The sequence below is a fragment of the Nuphar pumila genome, chromosome 12, assembly GCF_984573655.1.
Source record: "Nuphar pumila chromosome 12, dmNupPumi1.hap1.1, whole genome shotgun sequence".
Lineage (NCBI taxonomy): Eukaryota > Viridiplantae > Streptophyta > Magnoliopsida > Nymphaeales > Nymphaeaceae > Nuphar > Nuphar pumila.
This window is the reverse complement of record NC_143260.1, coordinates 81,222,477-81,245,156: the sequence shown is the minus strand read 5'-3', so window position 1 is coordinate 81,245,156 and position 22,680 is coordinate 81,222,477. Positions and strand designations below refer to the sequence as shown.

The window sequence follows — 22,680 nt, the reverse complement described above, 5'->3', positions numbered from 1 at the left end:
TTATTGGACTGATGATACATTTAACGACAGGTAAACTCACAAAGGAAAATTATTTCATCTGAAATAAATCAATCACAAGAGGTGACAGATAACGCCACTTGAAGATCATTAGATGTTCCACAAACATACATACGGTGTGTTTCTATATCTGTTTGAGAGTCACTAGGAAGAGTTGTTTCATAATGATTACCGATCATGCTTTCATGGACTGAAAAGATGATCTCCCTGGCAAGCGGCTCATGCCCATTTAACAGGTTACCCATACTTAAAACCTTCCTCCAAGATTGGTTGGCAGTTGGTGGTTTGAACAAGTCAGCCACTGTGTCCCTCTCATGCATCCTTACCGGTTTTTTAACATGGAACTCCTACAACATAGGGGATAAATCGAATGAGGCCATGAGATAAAAGAAATGGGATTTTGAAGGATTAAGGGCGGATGTCTAGTGTACCTCATCATTGCTTACGTCAGCTGAACTGGTTCCCATTCGACGGGCGCAAAATTTGTGGTAGTCATCAAAGATTCCTTCACAAAGACGATGAGCACGAAGCAACTTACGATGGATGGAAGCTGCAAAAATAAGAAGCTGCTCTACCTGATAGAATACATGACAAAGGCGCAGCAGGTCATTGACGAGGTCCTCTTTGTCATCTTCGTGAAATGCTGCACAAAGTACAACCATATAGATATAAGAAGGAATATAAACAAGCCACATTCTTTATGATCCCTAACAAGTGATACCTTTCAGTGACTTAAATGTGGAGGCTATTGTACGATAAAGCTGTTCGATTCTTATTTTCATCTGTTTCATGTCACCAAAGGAGGTTTGGTTAAGAGTGTCAGCAGAAGCCCTGAAAGCAGCACACACCATTTGCTCTAGCAGTTGATGAGGTCTCAGCGTTTCAAGGTAGTGAAGAACCTGCAACAGCAAGAAACTGTCAATAGTGACGGGAAAGGCATGCAAGCAAAACAAAAAACCGCAACATATTACAATATACCTAGCAAATCAGTCCAAGTACAATGCCTCTCAAAGATGAACCAAACAACAGATTTATGGCTAAAAAGTCTTGGCATGCAATGGATATGAATGCACCAAAATTTCCCAATAACTATAAGCAGTTTGACCACAGAATAAATGCAGGAGAAAGAACCCTGCACATTAAAACAAAAAGCAACAAGAACCTTTACTGTCTAGTGGTGATTGGGAAGGGATCTGTTGTTTGTGACCTCTATTAAAAATGAGAATCCGTAAATCTCTTCTAGACAAGAGTAACTGTGGACTCTCCATTTTCTCTCTCATTGTTGGATATTAAACATAACTGTCTTTTTATTTCATGAACAAAGCATTCCTAGGGTTTAATTTAGAGGTGGGAAAAGAAAAGAATTTTGGAGGAAGTTTACATACTATATCAAACATAAATTAGTTTTTGGAATTCTTTGTTATAAACCAATAATCAATGAGCAGACGAGGATCTAAAATTTGGTTGTACACGCGATTGGATTTTGGCTATCTGCAAGCACATCCGAAATACATGTGTGACTATCAAGAAGACAAAAGTGAGAAACAACTAATAAACACATTAATTTATAATGTCGATGACTATAAAACAATCAAAGTTGTGAATGTTGGATAAAATTGAAGGAAAATCCAAATACAATCTGGCATTTGCTTAACTTTGCACCTTTTCTCCCTCTCGATTTGGATCTAGAATTGGTTTCTGTTCTGAGGCAGCCAAAGCAGGGACTTCATTCCAAATTTGGCGCCATGAATTTCCATATTCAGACATCCGTTTTGAGAGTCTACCCTTGGGAGGCCATTCAGGCTTTGGATTTTCATCAAGATTTTCAGAACCAACATCATCCTTGACTTCACTTTCCCAATCACCTGGTGAATGCCATCTAATGAAATCCTCAAAAACTGCTTCTGGATTTGCTGCTTTAAACGCAGACATATCTATTAAATACCAAATACAGATATGAGTCAGTAATGTAATTAAATGAAGTTTTTCAATGGTGTCAAAGAAGGAAGAAAATATAGCAATTTCACTAAAATCTGGTTCAAAATAAAAATAATAGAAGTATGGTAATAAGGCAGAATAATCTTTCAGAGAGCCAGAATGATGCAATAAGAGATGAAAAATTGAACGTTACAGGGGGAAATGAAAAACATCAAGAATGAGCTAGTGACAGAAGATATAAATCTCTGCACAGAACACTCGTCCAGCACAAGTCTATAGTTTTTCAGAATCTATAAAACCTTTACTTTTTCCATTAAGAAGTGAAGAGAATTACATTCAAGCCCAACATAGGCACCTTGCATGAAAGTCTATAAGCTTTCAAATAAAGCAGCACTTGATAAATCGTGGTAATTCGAGTAGGGATCATACATCTTATGGCCAATTCTAGATTGCCCACTGATTGTTCATCCTGCATATGTCAACTCATAGGAAAGGTAAAACAAATAACCTATGCTATAAAGCAGAATATACATAGACTGTAGCAAGGACACAGGCATGGGCTTCGACCATGTCAAGTTGGCAACAACTAAGTTGAGACCTTCACAATGGAAGCACAATAAAATTTATGTCAGATGTTACAAACTCCTGATGATTGTAGTTCATTGACTGCTATCAATTATTTGTGAAGAATCCATTCCTCTATAGAAATCTCTACGAAGACTTTTACATGTTAACAGTAGTGATTTATATTGAAAGGGAGAAAGACAGGATGGCCTAGGAGTAACATTTTTCTGAGGAACTCTGTACTGTAACCACGGCCATGGTTTGGTCACTACTACCAATGTCAAGTAGGCCAAATCCAAGAACAGGAGATTCCTCTCTGGTGAAGATGAACAATGTTTCAGCAAGAACAAGTTTCAAAGTAGAATATTGGACAATGACAAATAGTGTTTGTAAATGCCATTGGATGGTCTTTTCTTTCCGACTTGGGAATAAAAATTCGAGTTGCTCATGAGATTGTATAAACACAATGGAGACTGTTTGGTTCACAAGCATGTTATTTGCAAGACCAGTAAAGGACATTTCTGCAAAGATGACAATTGAGTAAGGCTACCTGGTTATTCACCATGCAGGGGATGTTTGATACCATGATTTCAGTATAAGCAGCAGCTTTGCCTCTTGCACAAGCCCTTAAATTTTCAATTATTTATTTCATTTTGTGGCGACAGTTGATGAAATAAATCAAGCCATGTTCTCTTTTTCTCTTCCCTTTATTTCAAGCTCTATATATAGTACACAAACTTTTAATACATGGACTCTGTAGTCGTTTTCTCTGTACAGTAAACAGAGTATATACATGCATGTACACACACACATATACTCGTGTGTATATCTATATTCAAGTGGCAAAAGTTTAAAAACACATGAATGATGCATATAAAAGGCAGTAGAAAATAAGATCTACTGTACTACTTATTTGGATGATGCACTTTAGAAGTTAATAGCAAATAAAAAAACAACGAAAGAGTAAACAGAAGAGTTTACCAGATGACAGTGTATCCCTCTCCAATTGGGCTGAAAAGCTTTTCAACTGCATTGCACAAGGTAGATACAGTTATAAAATTCTACTCCAACATTTGAACAGAGAAATAATTATCTATGGAGCATACAGCAAAATACAGTAGCTACTATCATGAACTAACAAAGCTTAATGAGAATTCCTACTAAAATCTGAGGAGGTCAGAGCAAGCCCAAAATGAGGCCCGTGAACTAGTGACAATTTTGACACTTTCAGGAAACAAATATTCAGTAGCTTGTGGAACATAAGCAAGTTTGGGAAAAACAGAGTAGAAAGATGTTCCTGTGTGGTAGGGAAATTTCACTAATTCTCATCCACAACCCTTTTTGTAAATGAGCAGGAAGATGAACAGGAAGTTCCCATACACGTGACACACTAACTTTTGCCTCCTTTTTTGGTCCTCTACTCTTTTATGAGACTTATCACCCACTTTTTCTTTGTACAAGGTGATAACTGTTAGAAAATCACATATATATATACTCTTCGTAATACAAGAGTATGTATATATATAAATATATGTATATAAATACATATTTAAAGTATATATGCATATGACATACTTTTTGTAAAAGTGTATTTTCATCTTTTCATTTTTTTGTCTTTTTTTTGTATTTTGGTCAATAGTTTGGCTTTTTCTTTTTGTATTTTGGTCAATAGTCAAAGGTTGACTAATTGACCAGCTGTTGGGCTATTCCCAACGGCTCTAATTAGAGCCGTTTGGCTATTCCTCATCCCTTGTATTCTATAAATAAGGAGTTGTTGCTCCCTTTGAATATTATCTCAGTAGTGAGGTTTCTCCCTCAATAATATTCAGCATTCTTGTGCCTTAGTGCACTTTTTGATATTTGTACCTTAGAGCACTTGGAGTTGCTTTTGGCATTTGATGAGTGAATGTTCTTGTCAAGTTATTTTGTCAACTTGATTATTTGTGAGGATTTTCACATGGTATCAGAGCTTGGTTTATAATCACTCTTGAAGGTTGCCGCATAAAGTGTGCATTGGTGGGCTGCCTCGTGAAACATGTTAGCAATACTTCCTTGGTTGTGATTCTCTTCTTCTCCTTATTCATCATGGGCGAATTCTTCCCGCACAACACAAGCAAGTCCAACTTTATTCTGCCATTTAAGCTTGATGGAAGCAATTACATCATTTGGGTGAGACATTTGAAGATATTCATAAAAGGTCAAGGTTTGTGGGGATACGTGAGAGGTACTATTCTTGAACCCACTCATAAAATTACAATATGTGAAAATGGTGTTGAGACAAGTCTAGAAGAAAAGGACAAAGCAATGAAAGAATACTACAAAAAATTAGATGAATGGGACATAAAAAATGCCAAGATTCTTTCATGAATGCTAAGTGGAGTTGAGACAAAAATTGCCTCAAATCTTTTGTGATACAAAAAGGCAAATGAAGCATTGAAATATCTTAGAGGTATGTTTACCAAAAAAGATATAGGTATTATCTCCAAGAAAAGGCTAGAAATATTAAACAAGGAGATAAGAATGTAAGAAATTATTTTATGGAATTATCATCCATTTGGACTCAACTTGCTCAATTTGAACCCAAATGGGAAGGTAAGTTTATTGAAATGTGAAGAGTTCAAGTTGAAGAAAATAGACTCTTTGTTTTTCTTTATGACCCGAGTTTGAACAAACTAGGGCTTCCTTGCTAGCATCCTCATCGCCTTCTCCTATTCATGAGATTCTCACTAAACTTAGTGGAGAAGAGACTCGACTAAACATGATTAAGAATGATAGTGTGCTTGCTACTTCTAGCGATGGTCAAGAAGAGGATTGCGCACTTGCCGCCTCCAAACTGAGACATTATATTAAGCCATACAGACCTCCTCATTTTAATAAGAATAGAGGAGAATAAAAAAATATTTTTCATACCTGTTATGAGCCTAGCCATATTAGGCCTTAATGTCCTAAATTCAAAAAAGACTATAGATCTCAAGAAAAAACGTGTTGTTGCGGCTTCGTCGAAACAAGACGAGGATACTCTGAATCTCAAATATCTTACCAAGTCATTATCTCAATTGACGGAGGCATTGCAACCATTACTTAAATGATCTACCTCAAGAGCGGCCATTACATCGTCTTCTACTCCTGGTATGTGTTCTTGGCTTCTTGATTCAGGAGCTTCATTTCATATGACCCCACACAAGTCTATTTTATCCGAATGTCAATCTAATTCAAATGCATCCTTTGTTTCCACTGCCAATAGTACTTCCTTGGAAATAGAGGGTGTTGAAATTTTTAAAAATGATTTGTCAAAACACAAGTTTTATATTTCAAAAGTAAGACTTATACCAAAACTTCACCTAAATTTACTTTCTGTCTCTCAAATCTCGGATCATGGATGTGATATCATATTCTCATCAAATAAATGTTGGGTGTAGGATCGCTAGTTCGGAAAATTGATTGGGGAAGGTTCTAGGCAAGGAGATCTTTATTATATGAATTTTCTTTGTATTTCAAAGGAATCATTTTGTAATATTGCACAAACAAAAGATATAAAAATTTGACATCATAGACTTGGGAATCTAAATATAAGGAAATTAAATTTCACACCCATTACTAAGGATCTTTGCAAAGATAATTTTGAATGTAAAGAATGTTTACTTGGAAAAATGACATCCTTGCCTCATGGACAAAGAACTTCTTACTCTTCATTGCCTTTTGAATTGGTTCATTCGAATGTGTGGGGTTCAGCTCCGATAGTTTCTAAAGGAGGATTCTCCTACTATGTTGTATTTGTATATGATTTCACTAGATATTGTTGAATTTATTTCTTTAAGTTTAAGTCTAATGCAAATTGTATTTGCAACCTTCAAAACTTTTCATAACATGATTAAAAATCAATTTGAAAGTAAAATCAAAATCCTCAGAACTGACTCTGGGGGAGAATATTTGTCAAATGAGTTTAAACAATTTTTAGAAAATGAAAGAATTTTGCATCAAAGATCGTGTCCTAGAACTCCATAACAAAATGAGATTTCAGAGAGAAAACATAGACATATTATGAAAACTACAAGGACACTACTTATTGCTAAAAATATTCTTAAAAATTTTTGGGCTGAAGTTGCTTTAACCTCAGTATATCTTATAAATAAGATGGCTTCAAAAACTATGTCCAATGAAATTCCTTTTGAAAAACTATTCAAATACCAACCTGATTATCAAAGACAGAGAATCTTTGGCTGCAAATGATAAAGGAGACAAATTATCTTCCAAGGCCATCCCTTGTGTGTTCATTGGTTATTCTGAAACACAAAAAGGGTTTAAATGTTATGACATCAGAAATGATAAACTCCTTGTTTCAAGGAATGTTAACTTTGTTGAAAGTAAAAATGGATTTGAAGGAAATATGTCTCTAGACATAAATTCTGACTATTCTTTCTTATTTAGACTATTGTCTAATGATGAAAATACTTATGTAGAACCCTCTATTGAAAATAGAATAGTTAAACCAATAGTATACACTAAAAGAAATAGAAATATATTCGGTGAAAGTATAAATCAAGGTAACCATGAAGCATTAGAAATTCCCTCTAAACAAATCACTATTCATAGATTTGAACGAACCTCAAGAATTCCAAATAGATTTGTGTCTTATGACTCATTTTCTGCTAAACATAGAGTATCTTTTATAGCTATTCATTCATATTTTGAACCCTCATGTTACAATGAAGCAAAAAATTTACCTGAATGGGTAAAAACTATGCATATAGAACTAGACGCTCTTGAAGGAGCTAACACTTGGAAAATTCTAAATTTACCTATCGGAAAGAAAACCATAGGTTGTAGATGAGTTTTTAAAGTCAAGACAAAAAGTGATGGATCCTTGAAAAGACATAAAGCCAGGTTAGTTGCCAAAGGTTATTCTCAAGAATATGGATTAGATTACGAAGAAACTTTTGCTTTTGTTGCCAGGATGACTATTGTTCGAATTCTTATGGTCATTGCAGCTATTAAAAATTGGAATATATTTCAAATGGATGTTAAAATGCATTTTTAAATGAGAATCTCAATGAAGAAGTATACATGGATGTTCCACCTAGATTGATAGTCCTTTCAAAAAAAGTACTTAAATTAAGGCATTGTATGGTCTCAAACAAGGCCCTAAAGCTTGGTTTGACACTTTCAACAATGTTATTACAAGATATGGCTTTAAACCATGCTATACTGACACAACTTTATTTATCAAGAATTTGTCTGCAGGTATTATAATTTTACTTCTATATGTTGATTACATGTAGTGACAAAGGGACCAAGAAAGTAAAACAGTTTTTAAAAAATTCTTTTGAGATGACTGATCTTGGGTTCCTAACATACTTTCTTGGTATTGAGGTAACATATTCTAGCAGAGGGTATATATTGTCACAAACAAAATTTGCTTTAGATATCATTAACAGGTCAGGATTATCAGATGACAAAGTCGTTGACAATGCAGAGATTGTCGGAATAAAGATGTGAGCTGATGATAGAGTTCCTTTGGACAATCCAACTCTCCTCGGACAGTTCGTGGGATCTTTCATGTATTTAAGTATTATAAGACCAAACATAACTCATGTTGTATATATAGTCAGTCAATTTCAAGATGCTCCAGCATCAGCTCATATGAATGCAGTCATGAGAATTATCAAATACATCAGAGGCACAATAAATAAGAGAGTTTTTATATCATCTTCCTCCTCATTAAGATCTTATTGCATACTTCGATGCTGATTGGGAGGGGATCCAAATAATAGACGCTCAACAACTAGCTTTTGCGTGTTTCTAGGTGAATCCTTGATTTCATGGAAGTGTAAGAAACAACAAAAGATGTCATTATCGTCTACAAAAGTTGAATATAGAGCAATGGTGACTATTACCATGGAAATTGTGTGGCTCAAACAAGTAAAATTAAGATATGGGAATTCAACTTTAGAATCCTACAAGACTGTGTTGTGACAACAAGAGCTTTATATACATTGCTCAAAATCATACGTTTCATGAAAGAACTAAGCATATAGAGATGGATTTCTACTTCGTTCGTAAAGAATACTTAAAGAAGACTATTGATCTTCCCTATGTGACATCAAAATATCAACTTGATGATTTCTTCACCAAGACATTGTGCTCACCAAGATTCAACTTTTTACTTGACAAACTTTAATTGATTAGACTATAAGTTTGAGGGAGACTGTTAGAAAATCACATATATATGTAAATACTTGAATGTATATATATATATATATATAGTTATATATACTCATCGTAATACAAGAGTATGTATATATATAACTATATGTATATAAATATATATTTAAATTATATACACATATGACATACTTTTTGTAAAAGTGTATTTTTATCTTTTCATTTTTTTGTCTTTTTCTTTTTGTATTTTGGTAAATAGTTTATCTTTTTCTTTTTGTATTTTGGTCAATAATCAAAGGTTGACTAATTGACCAGCTGTTGGGCTATTCCTCGTCCCTTGTATTCTATAAATAAGGAGTTGTTGCTCCCTTTGAATATTATCTTAGTAGTGAGGTTTCTCCCTGAATAATATTCAGCATTCTTGTGCCTTAGTGCACTTTTTGATATTTGTGCCTTAGAGCACTTTGAGTTGCTTTTGCCTTAGTGCACTTTTTGATATTTGTGCCTCAAAGCACTTTGAGATGCTTTTGCCTTAGTGCATTTGATGAGTGAATGTTCTTGTCAAGTTATTTTGTAAACTTGATTATTTGTGAGGATTTTCACAATAACAACATTCTTACAATCAACTACCCAATAATTATGTGGGCGACGGACAGGTTAATGCTCTTATATAGAGATAGATATAGAGAAAAACATTGTTACTATGATCAAATATATATGAGTTCTGATTAGGCAGGATTTTGAGATGATAGGAGAATCTTGGTCTCTTGGCAAAGCAACAAGTAGAATGTATTAGAAGAATTAGAAGAATTGGAAAGGTTGCGCTTGATATCAATATCAAAATATTCGCAAAGGAAAGTTCAACTCTTTAATGTAAAAACAAGACAAGAAGATCAACTTTGGGATATCGTCATTATTGTGCCTTTGTGGAAGAAATCCTAGCTCTTGGCAAAGCAACAAGAGAATCTATCAGAAGAATTGAAGGTTGTGCTTGATGTCAATATCAATATAATACAAGTCAAATTAAAGCTTAGCTCTATTGTGAAATCAAGGTAACTATCCACAATACTTCAATATTTTCATATTCTATAAGAAAACAAAGAATGTAAACATTGATCACTGTTCCGTGTATGAGAAAGTTGAAGAGGAAGTGTTCAAAGCTAATTTACAAAAAGTCAAAGTTAGCCAGTGACTTCAACAAGGCACTTGGAAGAGTAGACACAAGGACCTTTTTGGCAATGTTGTGGACGGTTAATACATTTACCCAACCTGAGGGAGAAATTTTTTGGATGCAATCTTTGACCAAGTCTCAACTTGCCACTATTCCTAACTAATTTCATACAGAGTAGGAAGCATCATAAGATTTATGATAGGGTAAGGCTGACTTTTCATATAGTGGCATAAATTGGTAATGAGATAGTGAGGCTCTCAACATTATAACTCTTGTCCAGACGACAATACCTCTTTCTTCTCCTCTCTTGATATTTTTCATCTTCCTTTACTTCTCTTTCTTTGTTTGCTTCTATTTTCCTCAAAGGACGTGAGAAAGGGCATAAGCACCAAAAGAAACAGAAACAATCTAAGGCACAAATCCTAATGCTAATGCTAAGATGAAATTCAAAGGCAGCATGTAGCAAATGAGAGAAGGAAAATATAGCACTAGTGTGTAGGCAAACAACATATTGAAACCAAAACTGCAGTTGATTCTTTGAAAACAATTCATTAGAAAATGTACAACTCAATTTAAGATGATATGGAAGCAGGTAGCTTCAATATCATCTTAAATTGAGCTGTGCATTTTGTAAGGAAATGAGAGCCTCCAACAAAGTCCACCAAATCACCAAAGTGAACACACAAAAAGAGCCACAACAAGATCCACCAAATCACCAAAGTGAACACACAAAGAGCCACAAATAGGCTCACTCACAAAACCCACAAATAGGGCACACAAAATAGGCTCACAAATTATAAAAATAATATTTTATTAATGTCAAACCCATGCAAAAAGCATTGAGGTGTGAGAGGTGTTTCACCCCTATTTATACACATCATTAGAGCTTTCATAGAGACGTTGAGGCTAAATAGAACCCTTGGACCTACTCCAATGTCTCTTTTGACTAGTCAACCTTGTGTTGACTAGTTCAGATCAAACTAAAAAAGAAGAAAAAGTTAACCTAGTTACAAGCTATGTCACATGGGTGTGGGTACGGGTGCAGAGCAATTTCAAAAAATTTGGACACAGGGACACGGCTATATATATATATATATATATATATATAATATTGTAAATTTTAAAACAAAAATAAAAAAGTAATTCTATTGAAGTAACAACGTGCAGGAGAGGACGAAGAGGGGAGGGGGAAGAGACGTAGAGGGGAGGGATCGGCCCCTCCCCTGCATACCGGGGGGGGGGGGGTCGGCCCCTCCCCTATGGAAACAAGGCAGCAGGGAGGGGCTCGGCCCCTCCTCTGCGCAAATAGGGAGAAGAAGAAGACAACGAGAGGGAGAGAGAGATATTACCTGAGAGGTGGCCGAAAAAAGGGGTGTCGCCAGCGTTGAGAGATGGCGCACAGGGGGTGTTGGCGTCGACTGCCGAAATACGACGAGCGGGAGTGAGAAAGGAGCGTCGGAGGATGCCGACGCCGGGTGGCCAGGAAACGAGAGAGAAAAGGGAGGGTTGAGGGGCGGTGACAGAGGGTCGCCGGTGGCCTGTCGAAGCTCGGATGGGAGAGGACCCTAACCCTCGAATTCTTTAAAAAGAATTCGGGGGGGGGGGGGGTATTCCCCTCTAATGAAGAGGGGCGGAAGCACCAATAGAGCAAGAACACTCTTTAAGAGTGACCACAAGAATCAAGAACACAAACACTAAAAGTGTATACACAAAACTCACAAAAGTAGAAAATGACTTAAAGTCATAAGTTGAATATTATTGAAGAAAGAAAGAGGAGGGTGAAAACCCAATACATTTACAAGTGAGAGCCTCCTCTATTTATAGAAGAGGAGAGCTAAAGGGGGACCATAAAGGGGGCTCCCTTCTAGTCGTTGGGAGCCCCAACGGTCATAAATATAATCGTTGGGGCCCCAACGACTAGATAGTTGGGGCCCCTTATGGTCCTTCAAAAGTAAAACTAAAAAATAAAAAAGGAAAAAGAAAAAGGGGAAAAAGAAAGAAAAAAGGAAAAAGTACATTGGGGATTTACCAAAACACCCCTATCGGGTTTTTGGTTGTACAGAAAAAGAAATATATTATGTATATATACATATATACATATATATACTTATATATATATACGTATGTATATATATATAAGTATATGTATATATATATATATATATTTATATATACATAATTTAACATCCCCTCCCCCTGCGTAGCCTCTTAAGGGTTGAGCCCGGACCCCGATACTGTCTTGGATCCAGGTCGGGTCGGTTCCGGACCCGACCCGAGTCCAAATTATTTTTCAAAAATGGACAAAAATAGACTTAGTCAAAGTTGACCGAGTCCAAAATGTGGACAGACTCGGCCCCAGTGTGTTGACCGAGTCTGACACTTAGTTGACCGTGGCTGCCCCATGTCCGAAGCCGCACCCTTGTCGGGGCATGTCGACGCGAGTGCGTCGACCTTTTAGCCGAGTCCGTGTGACTTAGGTTACAAGAGACTAACTTAGTTATAATATATATAATGGAACACTCTCCCTCAAACTTATGGTTGGATAACCAAAAGTTTGCCTAAGAGAAAGTGAAATCTAGGAGCAGCGAGAGGTTTTGTAAAGAAATCTGTCAATTGGTATTCTAAGGTAATATAGAAAGAGGATTGATAATACTACTCTCGTACATAGTGACAATCCATCTCAATATGTTTGGTATGCTCGTGAAAGGTCTGCTGGTTAACAATGTAAATAAAACTTTTGTTCTCATAACTCATTTGTGATGCTCCTTTGATTTTAACTCCCATATCAACCAACAATCTTCTGAGTCAAATCACCTTCATAGTGGTTGTATCAATAACTCGATATTTTGCTTCAGTCGAAAAGAAATAAACATTTTGTTGCTATGAGATCAACGATTTACCTAAAAAAACACAAAAACCAGTGGTTGAGTGTCAGTTATGGATCACCTCTCCAGTCAACATCAATATAAGCAATTAAATCTAAGGATGAAGGAGATAAGAAAAGTCTTTGATAAATAAAAGTCTTAATATATCTAATGATACGCAAAACTGCTTGCATATGAACAGAAGTGAGTACGTTGAAACTGGCTGACTGTGTGAACTAGCACTATATCAGGTCTTGTAATTAAAAGATAAGAAAGTGTCCTGATAAGCTGTCTGTACGGTATTGAATTTTCAAGTGGTTCTCCATCATCAATTTTCGTCTTAGTATTGACAATCTCGGGAGTGTCAACCTTCTTATCATCTGAGATTCCAGACCTGGCCATAATATCTAGAGAAAATTTAGATTGAGTCAATAGATAACCTCTAGAAGAATAAGCTACTTCAATTTCAAAAAAATATTTTAAAAAACCCAAATCAGTCATTTCAAAATGCTTCTTGAGAAGTTTCTTAATGTGTTCAACTCCTTGTTTGTCTCCTCTGATAATGATCATATCATCCACATAGAAGAGAAGAATAATAATACCTGCATTAGAAATCTTAACAATCAATGTTGTGTCAGTAAAACAAGATTGGAATCCAATATCAATAATAACTTGACTAAAGTTGTCATAGACCATAAAGGGCTTTATCCAGACGAAGAGTTTTTCCTCTAGAAATAGTTATACCAGATGGTGCTTCCATATAAACTTATTCAACCAAATTCTCATTAAGAAATGCATTTTTAACATCCATCTAATATATGGGTCATCTTCTCACAAAGGCTAGGGCTAATAAGAGATTCTAATTGTGGTCATTTTAGCAACTGAGGCAAAAGTTTTTTCATAATCTATGCCATATTTTTTAAAATATCTCTTGACAACTAATCTGACTTTGTATCTTTTAAGAGTTTCATCACTTTTGGTTTTTACCTTATACACCAATCTACAACCTGTAGAATTTTTTTCTTAGCAGAATGTCTTGAATGGTCCAAGTATTTGCTCTTTTTAAAGCGTCTAGCTCTACCCTCATGGTTTCTATCCATTCAAAGTGTTCTTTTGCTTGAGCATAGGTCGAAAGTTCTATATAGGAATGTATTAATACAATATATGTTTGGTACTTAGGTGAAAACAAGTTATAAGAAACAAATTTGTTAGAGGGTTCTGAGACTCTAGATGACCGGTTTATATTTCCATCTGGTTTTTACTATCAGCATATCTTTCAAGTGCACATGGACATTTCAAATCACTATGCCTAGAATATTATATACAATTTTGATCCTTACAGGATTGCTCTTCTCTAATCTCATTATCACAAGATTGTTCTTCACTCACGATATCATTTCTAAGCTCATGATCTTCATCAAGATCAACATCAAAATCGTCATATTTTGGAATTAAATCCAACAAAAAAGAATACTCAGTTATTCCCTTAGATTTTGCAATTTCAAAAATCTTTTTTTTCTAAGAAAGACACCAAGGTTGTTCGTATCGTACGATACGTGTCGTAACTATGAAGGAAAATTATACGATATGCACTAGTATTGCGATACGAGTGGGTATCGTACATGTAACATATGTATTGTACCATACAGGGTGTATCGTACGATGCAATCTCAGTGCACTTAAAAAGGGTAGAAAAGTAATTTTTTCATTCTTGGGTTTTAAAGTCCTCCTGAGAGTCAACTCCCTCATTTGTGTAGAGGCTATTAGAGAGGTATCCACACACCCTAAGACTCGTGAGAGCGATTTGAGGGCCAATCCGTGAGTAAGGGAAAGGGATTTTGCGATTTCATCAAGTAAGAGTGCAATTCCACCATTTTTTCACTCACGGAAGTTGGTTAAGGTAAAAAAACCCTTATTCTTTCCTTTTTATTGATCTTTTTTGGAGGAAGATGACATCAAATGATTCGACATGGCAATGAGGCACTCGAATAATGAGTAAAAACCAGTTGATATCGAGTGCAACTATTGTCATATTGTTATTTCGAGTGGTATCTCTCGGTTGAAGCATCATTTAGCTGAGATACATCTCAATGTTGCGGCCTATACGTCAATGAAATTGTCGAATGTCTTGAAATGACAATGCCAACAATTATTTACTGGTTTAAGAGAAAAAAGACAAGAAAAAGAGACGAGTGAGGAAAAACTGGGGTATGCAGAGCCCTGGGAGGATGAAGATGAACTATCTACTTTTAATCCTAGAACCCCTAGCATAGCATCAAAAGTATGAAGTTCTACAGTGAAGGGGGAAGGTGTGGTTGGTGCTAGTAGTAGTGTCGCGAGCACAAAAACAAGAAAAAGAGGAGCAGGAGGGAGTTCTTTGAGAGGAAGTAGAGCTAAAGGCTCTATTAGGAGTTTTTTTCTTCCAAGGACTGCCCTTGGGGCGCAACCCGACATTCGTACTGCTATGACTCCTAAACATTTAGTTGAGCATGCGAATGTCGTAGTTAGGAGATGGTTCTATGATGCTTGCATTCCTTTTAATATAAGAAATTTCTTTCAGGCCATGACAAATGTCATAACCAGTATCGGGCCTGAATACAAGATGCCTTCGTATCATGCTTTGAGAGGAAAAGTTTTAGATAGTAATGTGAAAAAAGTGAAGGCATATTGTGATAAAATGAGGCAGTCATGGAAAGAAATTAGGTATAGCATCATGGCAGATGGGTGGACATACAAAAAGTCAAAGACCTTGATAAATTTTCTTGTCTATTGCCCCATCTGATACGCCCAAGACAACAGATGCATTGCTTAAAGTTTTGATCAAGTTGTGCAAGAGGTTGAACCTCAAAATATTGTGCAATTTATATTGATAATGCAGCAAATTATAGGGCAACAGGTAAATAATTGGGAGAAAATTTTGGGTCATTCTTTTAGACCCTGTGTTCTGCTCATTGCATAGACCTCATGCTTGAGGACATCAACAGCATGGATAAGGTACAACAGATAGTTGAATGCTGACAAGAAATTACTAAATTTATTTACAATCATGCATAGGTTTTGAGCCTAATGAGAAAGTACATTGGTGGTGCTGAGTTGATTCGTAGAGAAGTTATTAAATTTGCTATAAATTTTTTTACCATGTGAAAGAATAGAGCCGCACTAAAAAAATGTTTTCATCAGATGAGTGGAATGCATATCCCCATGCATAAAAAAAAGAAATTATAGATATTGTATTCAAAAATGAATTTTGGGATTCATGCGTGAAGTTATTGAGAATAACTATACCTTTGGTGAAGGTACTTCAATTAGTTAACAGTGAAGCAGTTATGGGTTATCCCTATGAGGCAATGGATAAGGCAAAAGAGGCCATTAGAGATAATTTGAATGAGTATAAAAAGTTTTAAATACCTATATGGGACATCATTGATCATAGGTGGACTGGAAAACTTTTTCAACCTATTCATGCTGCAGCATATTATTTAAATCATGTATTTAGATACTCCCTACGTTTAAAATGGACAGGGAAGTCAACAAGGGACTTTTGGATTGCATCGAAACATTAAACCCTGATTATAGCATTCAAGATCAAATTCATAAGAAAATAAAAACTTATGATAATGCATTGTATGATATGGGAAGACATGCAACAGCGCAATATTGTGCCATGATGCGTCCAGGTAATTTATTTTGTCTATTTCAATTTTAATTTCATATTGTTATTTAGCTATGTCACATGGGTGCGAGGGTGCGGCACTTTCATATATATATATATATATATATATATATATATATATATATATATATATATATATATATATATATATATATATATATATATAGAGAGAGAGAGAGAGAGAGAGAGAGATATAGATGTATATATATATAAAGTCCAAAAGTTGGACATAAATGACCCTGGGTGCGTTGACTGCACCCAGGGTCAGGTTGACCACATCGGGTGCGGGTGCAGCACCTAGTTGAAGAGTCCCTGTGACATAGTTATTTAGTTATGATGTTTTATATGATTGTATATCAATTATTCTTTTTGACTAGTCCACGTAAAGTTGGTTTAGATTTGACTAGTCATTGGTGCTAGTCCAACGGCTACCAATATAACCGTTGAACTAGCTCCAACGTCTATTTTGGACTCCCTTCTGTGTATATAAAAGGGGGGTGAACCCCTTCATTCTATGTATGCTTCTTGCATATCAGTGTTATTAATAAAATATTGTTTTTTACATTTGTGAGCCTTCTTTTGTGTGTGCCCATTGTGGGTTTTGTGAGTGTGCCCTTAGTGGCCACTTTTGTACTTGTCCATTTTGATTCTTGGTGAACTTTTGTGTTCGTGATTGAAGGCCTTGATTCATTACACTGCTCATGAGAAAATTTTAGAACATAGATCCAGATGCAAATGAAAAAAGAACATGATTCATCAGATTTTATTGAAGACAAAAGAGACATCAAGAAGAATCTTAGTCTGGCATCTGATAAAGATGATAAAGAACGCCTAGTAAAACCAGATTTTCTGGACATTAAAAAACACATTATCATGCACTAGTTCAACATGAAAATGAATGCAGGAGGCCCAAATGCCCCTAGACAAAAACTGTATGCAAAGACACACTGAAAAGAAAAGGTAGAAATGACAAAAGTATCACTCATTACAACAAAACCAAATGATTGGCAACAATTAAAGTGCAGATCTTTGCATAAAAATATCAAGTAACACAATGTTCATCAAGAACTAATACAAAATGACACAACATACAGCAAATATAATGAGATACATAACTCAATGTATCAAGCTTTGCCTAATACCATAAAAGGCCAATAATAAAATATACAAACGAAAAACATCTTCCACCATCTTTCTATAAAATGTAATGGAAGCAATTAGAGCACTGATGCTTCAGCAGATAAAGTCCTCTTAAACAAAAGACAAAAATATGTAGTCCTGGATAAAATGCTTTTTCTGTTATGGAATAAGAAGAGCTTACAGATGATGTACTAAATGCTTCAATTGCTTGTAGCCTTTCTTCATGCATATCTTCAGTCATGATAGGTGGGTCCTATTTCATAAGCACATAACTCAATATTCCCAGAACTTAAACACTTTGGTTAAAGAGCAATGGGCTGCAAACTGAGATAAAGTAACAAAGTCAAAAAGCTATCATGGATACCTGTGTAATAGGAGCATGCACCATCTGGTATGACTTCAAAAGCGTCATATTCTTTATGATGCCAGCTGATCCTCTCCTTGATGGACATATTGGATGATGTTTTCCATCACCTCCATCATTTGACTCAATTGGTTGCCTGGTTCAAGTAACAGTACAATCTAAATAGCATCCTACTTTGTAGAATATAGGCACTGAATACAATTCTGCAACAAAAGCATAGGTGCTTCAACATCGAATATGAATAATGGCATCCCTAATCCTATGCATAACATTATGCAGATAAATGAAAAGTCCACTTTTATTCCTTAGTGATATGGAGCATATCATTTTGAACAATGTAACATGATCAGAGAAAAGAAACTGGCAAATACAATGCAAAGATTGGCAAGCAACAAATCTACCTGTGAGGAAAGACATTGTTGATACTTTTTTCAAGTGGTGAATTGGGATAGACACACCTATTTCTAGTACTCAGAAGATCAGCATGAATGAATAAGAAGAGAGAACATACCAGAATAGAAGAAGATGAAAAAGACCCAAATGTGAGTCCTAGGAGCAGCTCCTTGGTACTTATACTAAAGATTGTTTAGGACCTATTTTTAATTAGGCCCCTTTTACAATATTTTACAGTTATTCCGCCTAAAAGGGGTGTGACCTTTGGAGTATATTTTACAAAATGGAGACTCATAAGTGGCGTTCTCAATTGACCATATCTTGCAAATATAGCACTCCTTATTAGCCACCCTCAAGCTGTGCATGTTACCTGATCAAGGATGATCTGCTCTTAAAGAACCAAAATTGTGCCTCTGTGAGTCCTTGGTAAACATATCTGCAGTTTGATTCTCAGTACTAACGAATCTAGCCTCAACCACTTAATCTTCTATTTTTCCCTTATGAAATGTTGGTCGATCCATATGTGCTTGATCTTCCCATGAAGAATTGGGTTTAGAGCTATTTTGGTTGCACTTTTATCATCACAATATACAACCGACCTCCTAGTGTTTTGGTTTAGTGAATTAAGTGGGTGGAAATCCACATGATCTCAATAGTGAGTGATGCCATGGTTTGAAATTCTCCATGTCATATGGATGCATTAATTTTACTTCTGCACATGTGCTGAATAGATTCAGTTCAGGTACGAGCTTGGATATGGATTTGGAAAAGGTTGGATATGGTCAAATCATATCAGACATTATACGATTTGACTGTATCCTACCCATTTTTGTCTCAACTGAAAGGAGATAAGTGGCCAAGCTTCTCATTGTTAAAAAAAAAATTATATATATATATATATATATAATGAATATATATAATTTTGTTGTATGATTTCTTCATACAAAACTTGTTCTTTTATGGGAATTATGCACTCATCGTTGTGGAATTTTTAAAATTATCAAAAATATTTATGTTATTGTGTGTTCTCTTGTTGGCCCTTTTAGTGGCCCTTGTGGTTGTGATATTTCTTAGACTCATGGCTCCTTAATGAATGCTATCTTACATGTTTTTACATCATGTTATCTCACATAAGTTTTAAGTATTATGCTTTTTTCATACTTGGTATTAGTAAAAATTGTGTTTTTTAGAACCTTCCCTATGTTTGCCCTTTATGGGTTTTTGAAAGTGTACCCTTCGTGGTTCACTTTTGTCCTTGTCCATTTTGTATCTATTGATAGACATTCTTATTAAAGACTCTCATTGGTGGGCATTTTATCTTTTTCATATGATTGCATTTGTTGCATGCTTTTACTAAACTTATTTGAGGATTTCACTTGACTTGAAATTTTTGTCCAATAGGTTCTTGTTCTTGGAATGTGTCTTTCAAGAATTTTTTATTTGCCTCTTTATATGACTTTGTTAATTCATCACTTTTCTTTTGATACATCCATTATTAATTGTTTGGCCTTATCGAGGTGAGTTGTATGCACTTCTGTGTTGTAGAACCAGAGTTAGTTATTGAGGTGAGTTATGTGTGCACCTATGTTTTCTTGTTAGCATAGATTGCTAATATTTTTTGCTCTGATTGACAGTTGATTGATCTCTGGTTCTATGAGTGTATTGTATCACTCAATTATTTTATTTTTTTTTTGCACTTTAGTGTTGTGGAACTGAGTTAGTTGTTGAGGTGAGTTATATATGCACCTCTGTTTTTTTGTCAGTAGAGATTGTCAATATTTTTTGCTTTGGTTGATAGTTGATTGACCTCTGGTTTTATAATTGTGTTGTATCACTTAATTGTCTTTGTGCACCTCGATGTTGTGGAACCGGCGTTAGTTGTTGAGGTGAGTTATGTGTGCACCTCTATCTTCTTGTCAGTATAGATTGAAAAGTTTATGGATGTTGTATTGGCACTTGTCTTGCCTCTGACTGGCAGTTAATTGACCTCTGGTTCTATGAGCGAGTTATATTACTTCATTTTTTGGTCCTTGTAGATTAAATCTCATATTATTACAAAATGTATTGCTTTGATTCGAATATTTTTTTCAAATCTTCTTGCTTATTGACATCAATTTGTCTTCGTTACAATATATTTGCCCATCTTGCTTTCTCCACTCTTCCCTCTTACTTGAGTAATTTTTTTCGGATAAGAGTTTTTTGTTTATCAGTTTTACAACCATGGTTGTGGTGAGTTATGTGCACCCACTGTAATTAATGTTATTGAAAGGAAACAAGATCATCCGAAGATGTTCACCAAGAACAACAATGTGGACACTCAAAAGAGTTTCAACAAAGCACCAAGAGAACACACAAGCTACAAGAGGGGCTCACACACAAACACACACTAAAGGGGAAAACAAAAGAGAAAAAATAATATTTTATTGATCAATGCTCATGCAAAAAGCATGCATATTATGGGGGGTTTCCCCCCTATTTATACACAATGGAGCTAAAAAAGGAAGTCATTGAGGGTCCCGTTGGACTCCCAACGACTCTATGGGTTGACTAGTCAACCTTTGTTGACTAGTCTCATCCCAACAAAAAAACAAAAAAGAAACCTAACTAGACTAACCTAGTTATTATCCTAGTTATATACAAATATAGATTCTCTACTAGATCTTCTACGAGGAATTTCTTCGATAGGCTCAATATATTGAGAAAAATTTTCTAAGGCACTCATAGGATTATTTTGCTCATGTCGGGCATAAACTTGAATATTTTTAGGAGATCTATTAATGATGTCATCACTACTCTGTGGTGTCTCAATATTAGGGTATTCATGGTTGATATCATATAAAATTTTATGATGATTCCAAGAGTCATTGTTAGTATGTATATCTTCCATTGGAGAGAGATCATACAAAAACATATAGTCTATTTTCTCTATTTCATCATGCTCTTCAAAACCATTTTCATCCCCTAAGAATGGTGCAGCTTTGGAAACATAGAGTTTATTATTTTTGAAATCAAATCATCTATATCATTTTTTATTTTCACCATATCCAATGAAGACACATTCAATTGCTTTTGGTGATAACTTATCTTTTTTGTGTAAAAGCACAAAACATTTATAACCAAAAATTCATAAACGATTAAAATCGAGTGCATTTTGAGAAGCTTTTCATAAGAGGAAACATTTTTTAAAGTAGATAATGGCATTCTATTTATCAAATAAGTGAAAATTAAAACGGCTTCGGCCCAAAAACTTTTGAGAATATCTTTTGAAATAAGTAGAGTTCTAGTGGTTTCTATTATATGCCTATGTTTTTTTCAGCTAGTCCATTTTGTTGAAGTGTCTTAGGGCAAGATTTTTGGTGACAAATCCCATTTTGTTTTAGATAGTTTCGAAAATCATTGGATAGATATTTTTCACCCGAATCCGATCTAAGAATAGATATATGGGTTTGAAATTGATTTTTAACTTTGATGTGAAACTCTTTAAAGAAGGGGAAAACTTTCGATTTAAAATTAAGAAAGTATACCCACACATATCTAGTAAAGTCATCAATAAAAGTCACATAATACGAGTAACCACCTTTAGATATAACCGGATAAGGACCCCATATATCCAAGTGCACCAATTCAAAAGGTCTTGTTAAAACAAAAGTTCTCTTTGGAAATGAGATAGATTTCATTTTTCTAAAAATACAATCTTTGCAAGTCATATCTTTTTCATTACAAAAATTTTCTCAAAAAGGAAAAAGACATATTTTATAATAGCTTTGATGTCCAAGTCTTTTTTGCCAAGTTTCAATACCCTTATCTTGAACGTAGGTACAAAATGATTTTAAAGGAAAAGACAATGAGTTCATAAAATAAAGATCTCCCTTCCTATGGCCTTGCCCAATCCGCTTCCTGAATCGGAGATCCTACGCAAAGCAAACCTTAGATGAAAAAGATATTTCATATCCATGGTCGGCAATTTGAGAAACCGAAAAAATAAATAAATTTAGTTTGGGAACAACTATAACTTTTGGGACAAAAAAAGTTTGAAAATCTTTAGAATTTAATGTTTCTATACTCTTAATTTTCAAAATGGTTCCATCGACCGTAGAAACACTAGACAAGTTTGAGTTGGTGCATATATTGGATAAGGCATTCTCATGAGGAGTCATATGGAAAGATACTCTAGAATCTAGAATCCAAGAATACATACCAGGTGAAGATGAAGAGGCGATGGCGACACCCGATGTAGGAGAAGTTGCTTTAAGAATTTGTTGAAGTGCCATGGATATTTGGCCAAGTATGTCATTAAGATCTGCTCCACTTTTGTCGTCTTCTTCCTTCTTGGGAGTAGATTTTTCAACGGTCGCAACCTTATATTTAAAGGTTTCATTCAACTTAGGACAAG

General features: G+C 35.2%; 1 protein-coding gene across 1 annotated transcript in view; it reads right to left on the bottom strand.

Moving 5' to 3' along the window:
- Positions 1–22,680, bottom strand: part of LOC149821066 (Rab3 GTPase-activating protein catalytic protein) — a 145,619-nt gene continuing 122,939 nt past the window's right edge. The window contains exons 16-22 of the mRNA XM_089981693.1: positions 17,895–18,030; positions 17,712–17,783; positions 3,502–3,547; positions 1,681–1,952; positions 740–917; positions 450–661; positions 1–365 (exon numbers count right to left, since the gene is read on the bottom strand). Coding sequence (XP_089837819.1) covers positions 69–365; positions 450–661; positions 740–917; positions 1,681–1,952; positions 3,502–3,547; positions 17,712–17,783; positions 17,895–18,030 — 1,213 coding nt within the window. The 3' untranslated portion in view covers positions 1–68. The remainder of the gene's footprint in view (positions 366–449; positions 662–739; positions 918–1,680; positions 1,953–3,501; positions 3,548–17,711; positions 17,784–17,894; positions 18,031–22,680) is intronic.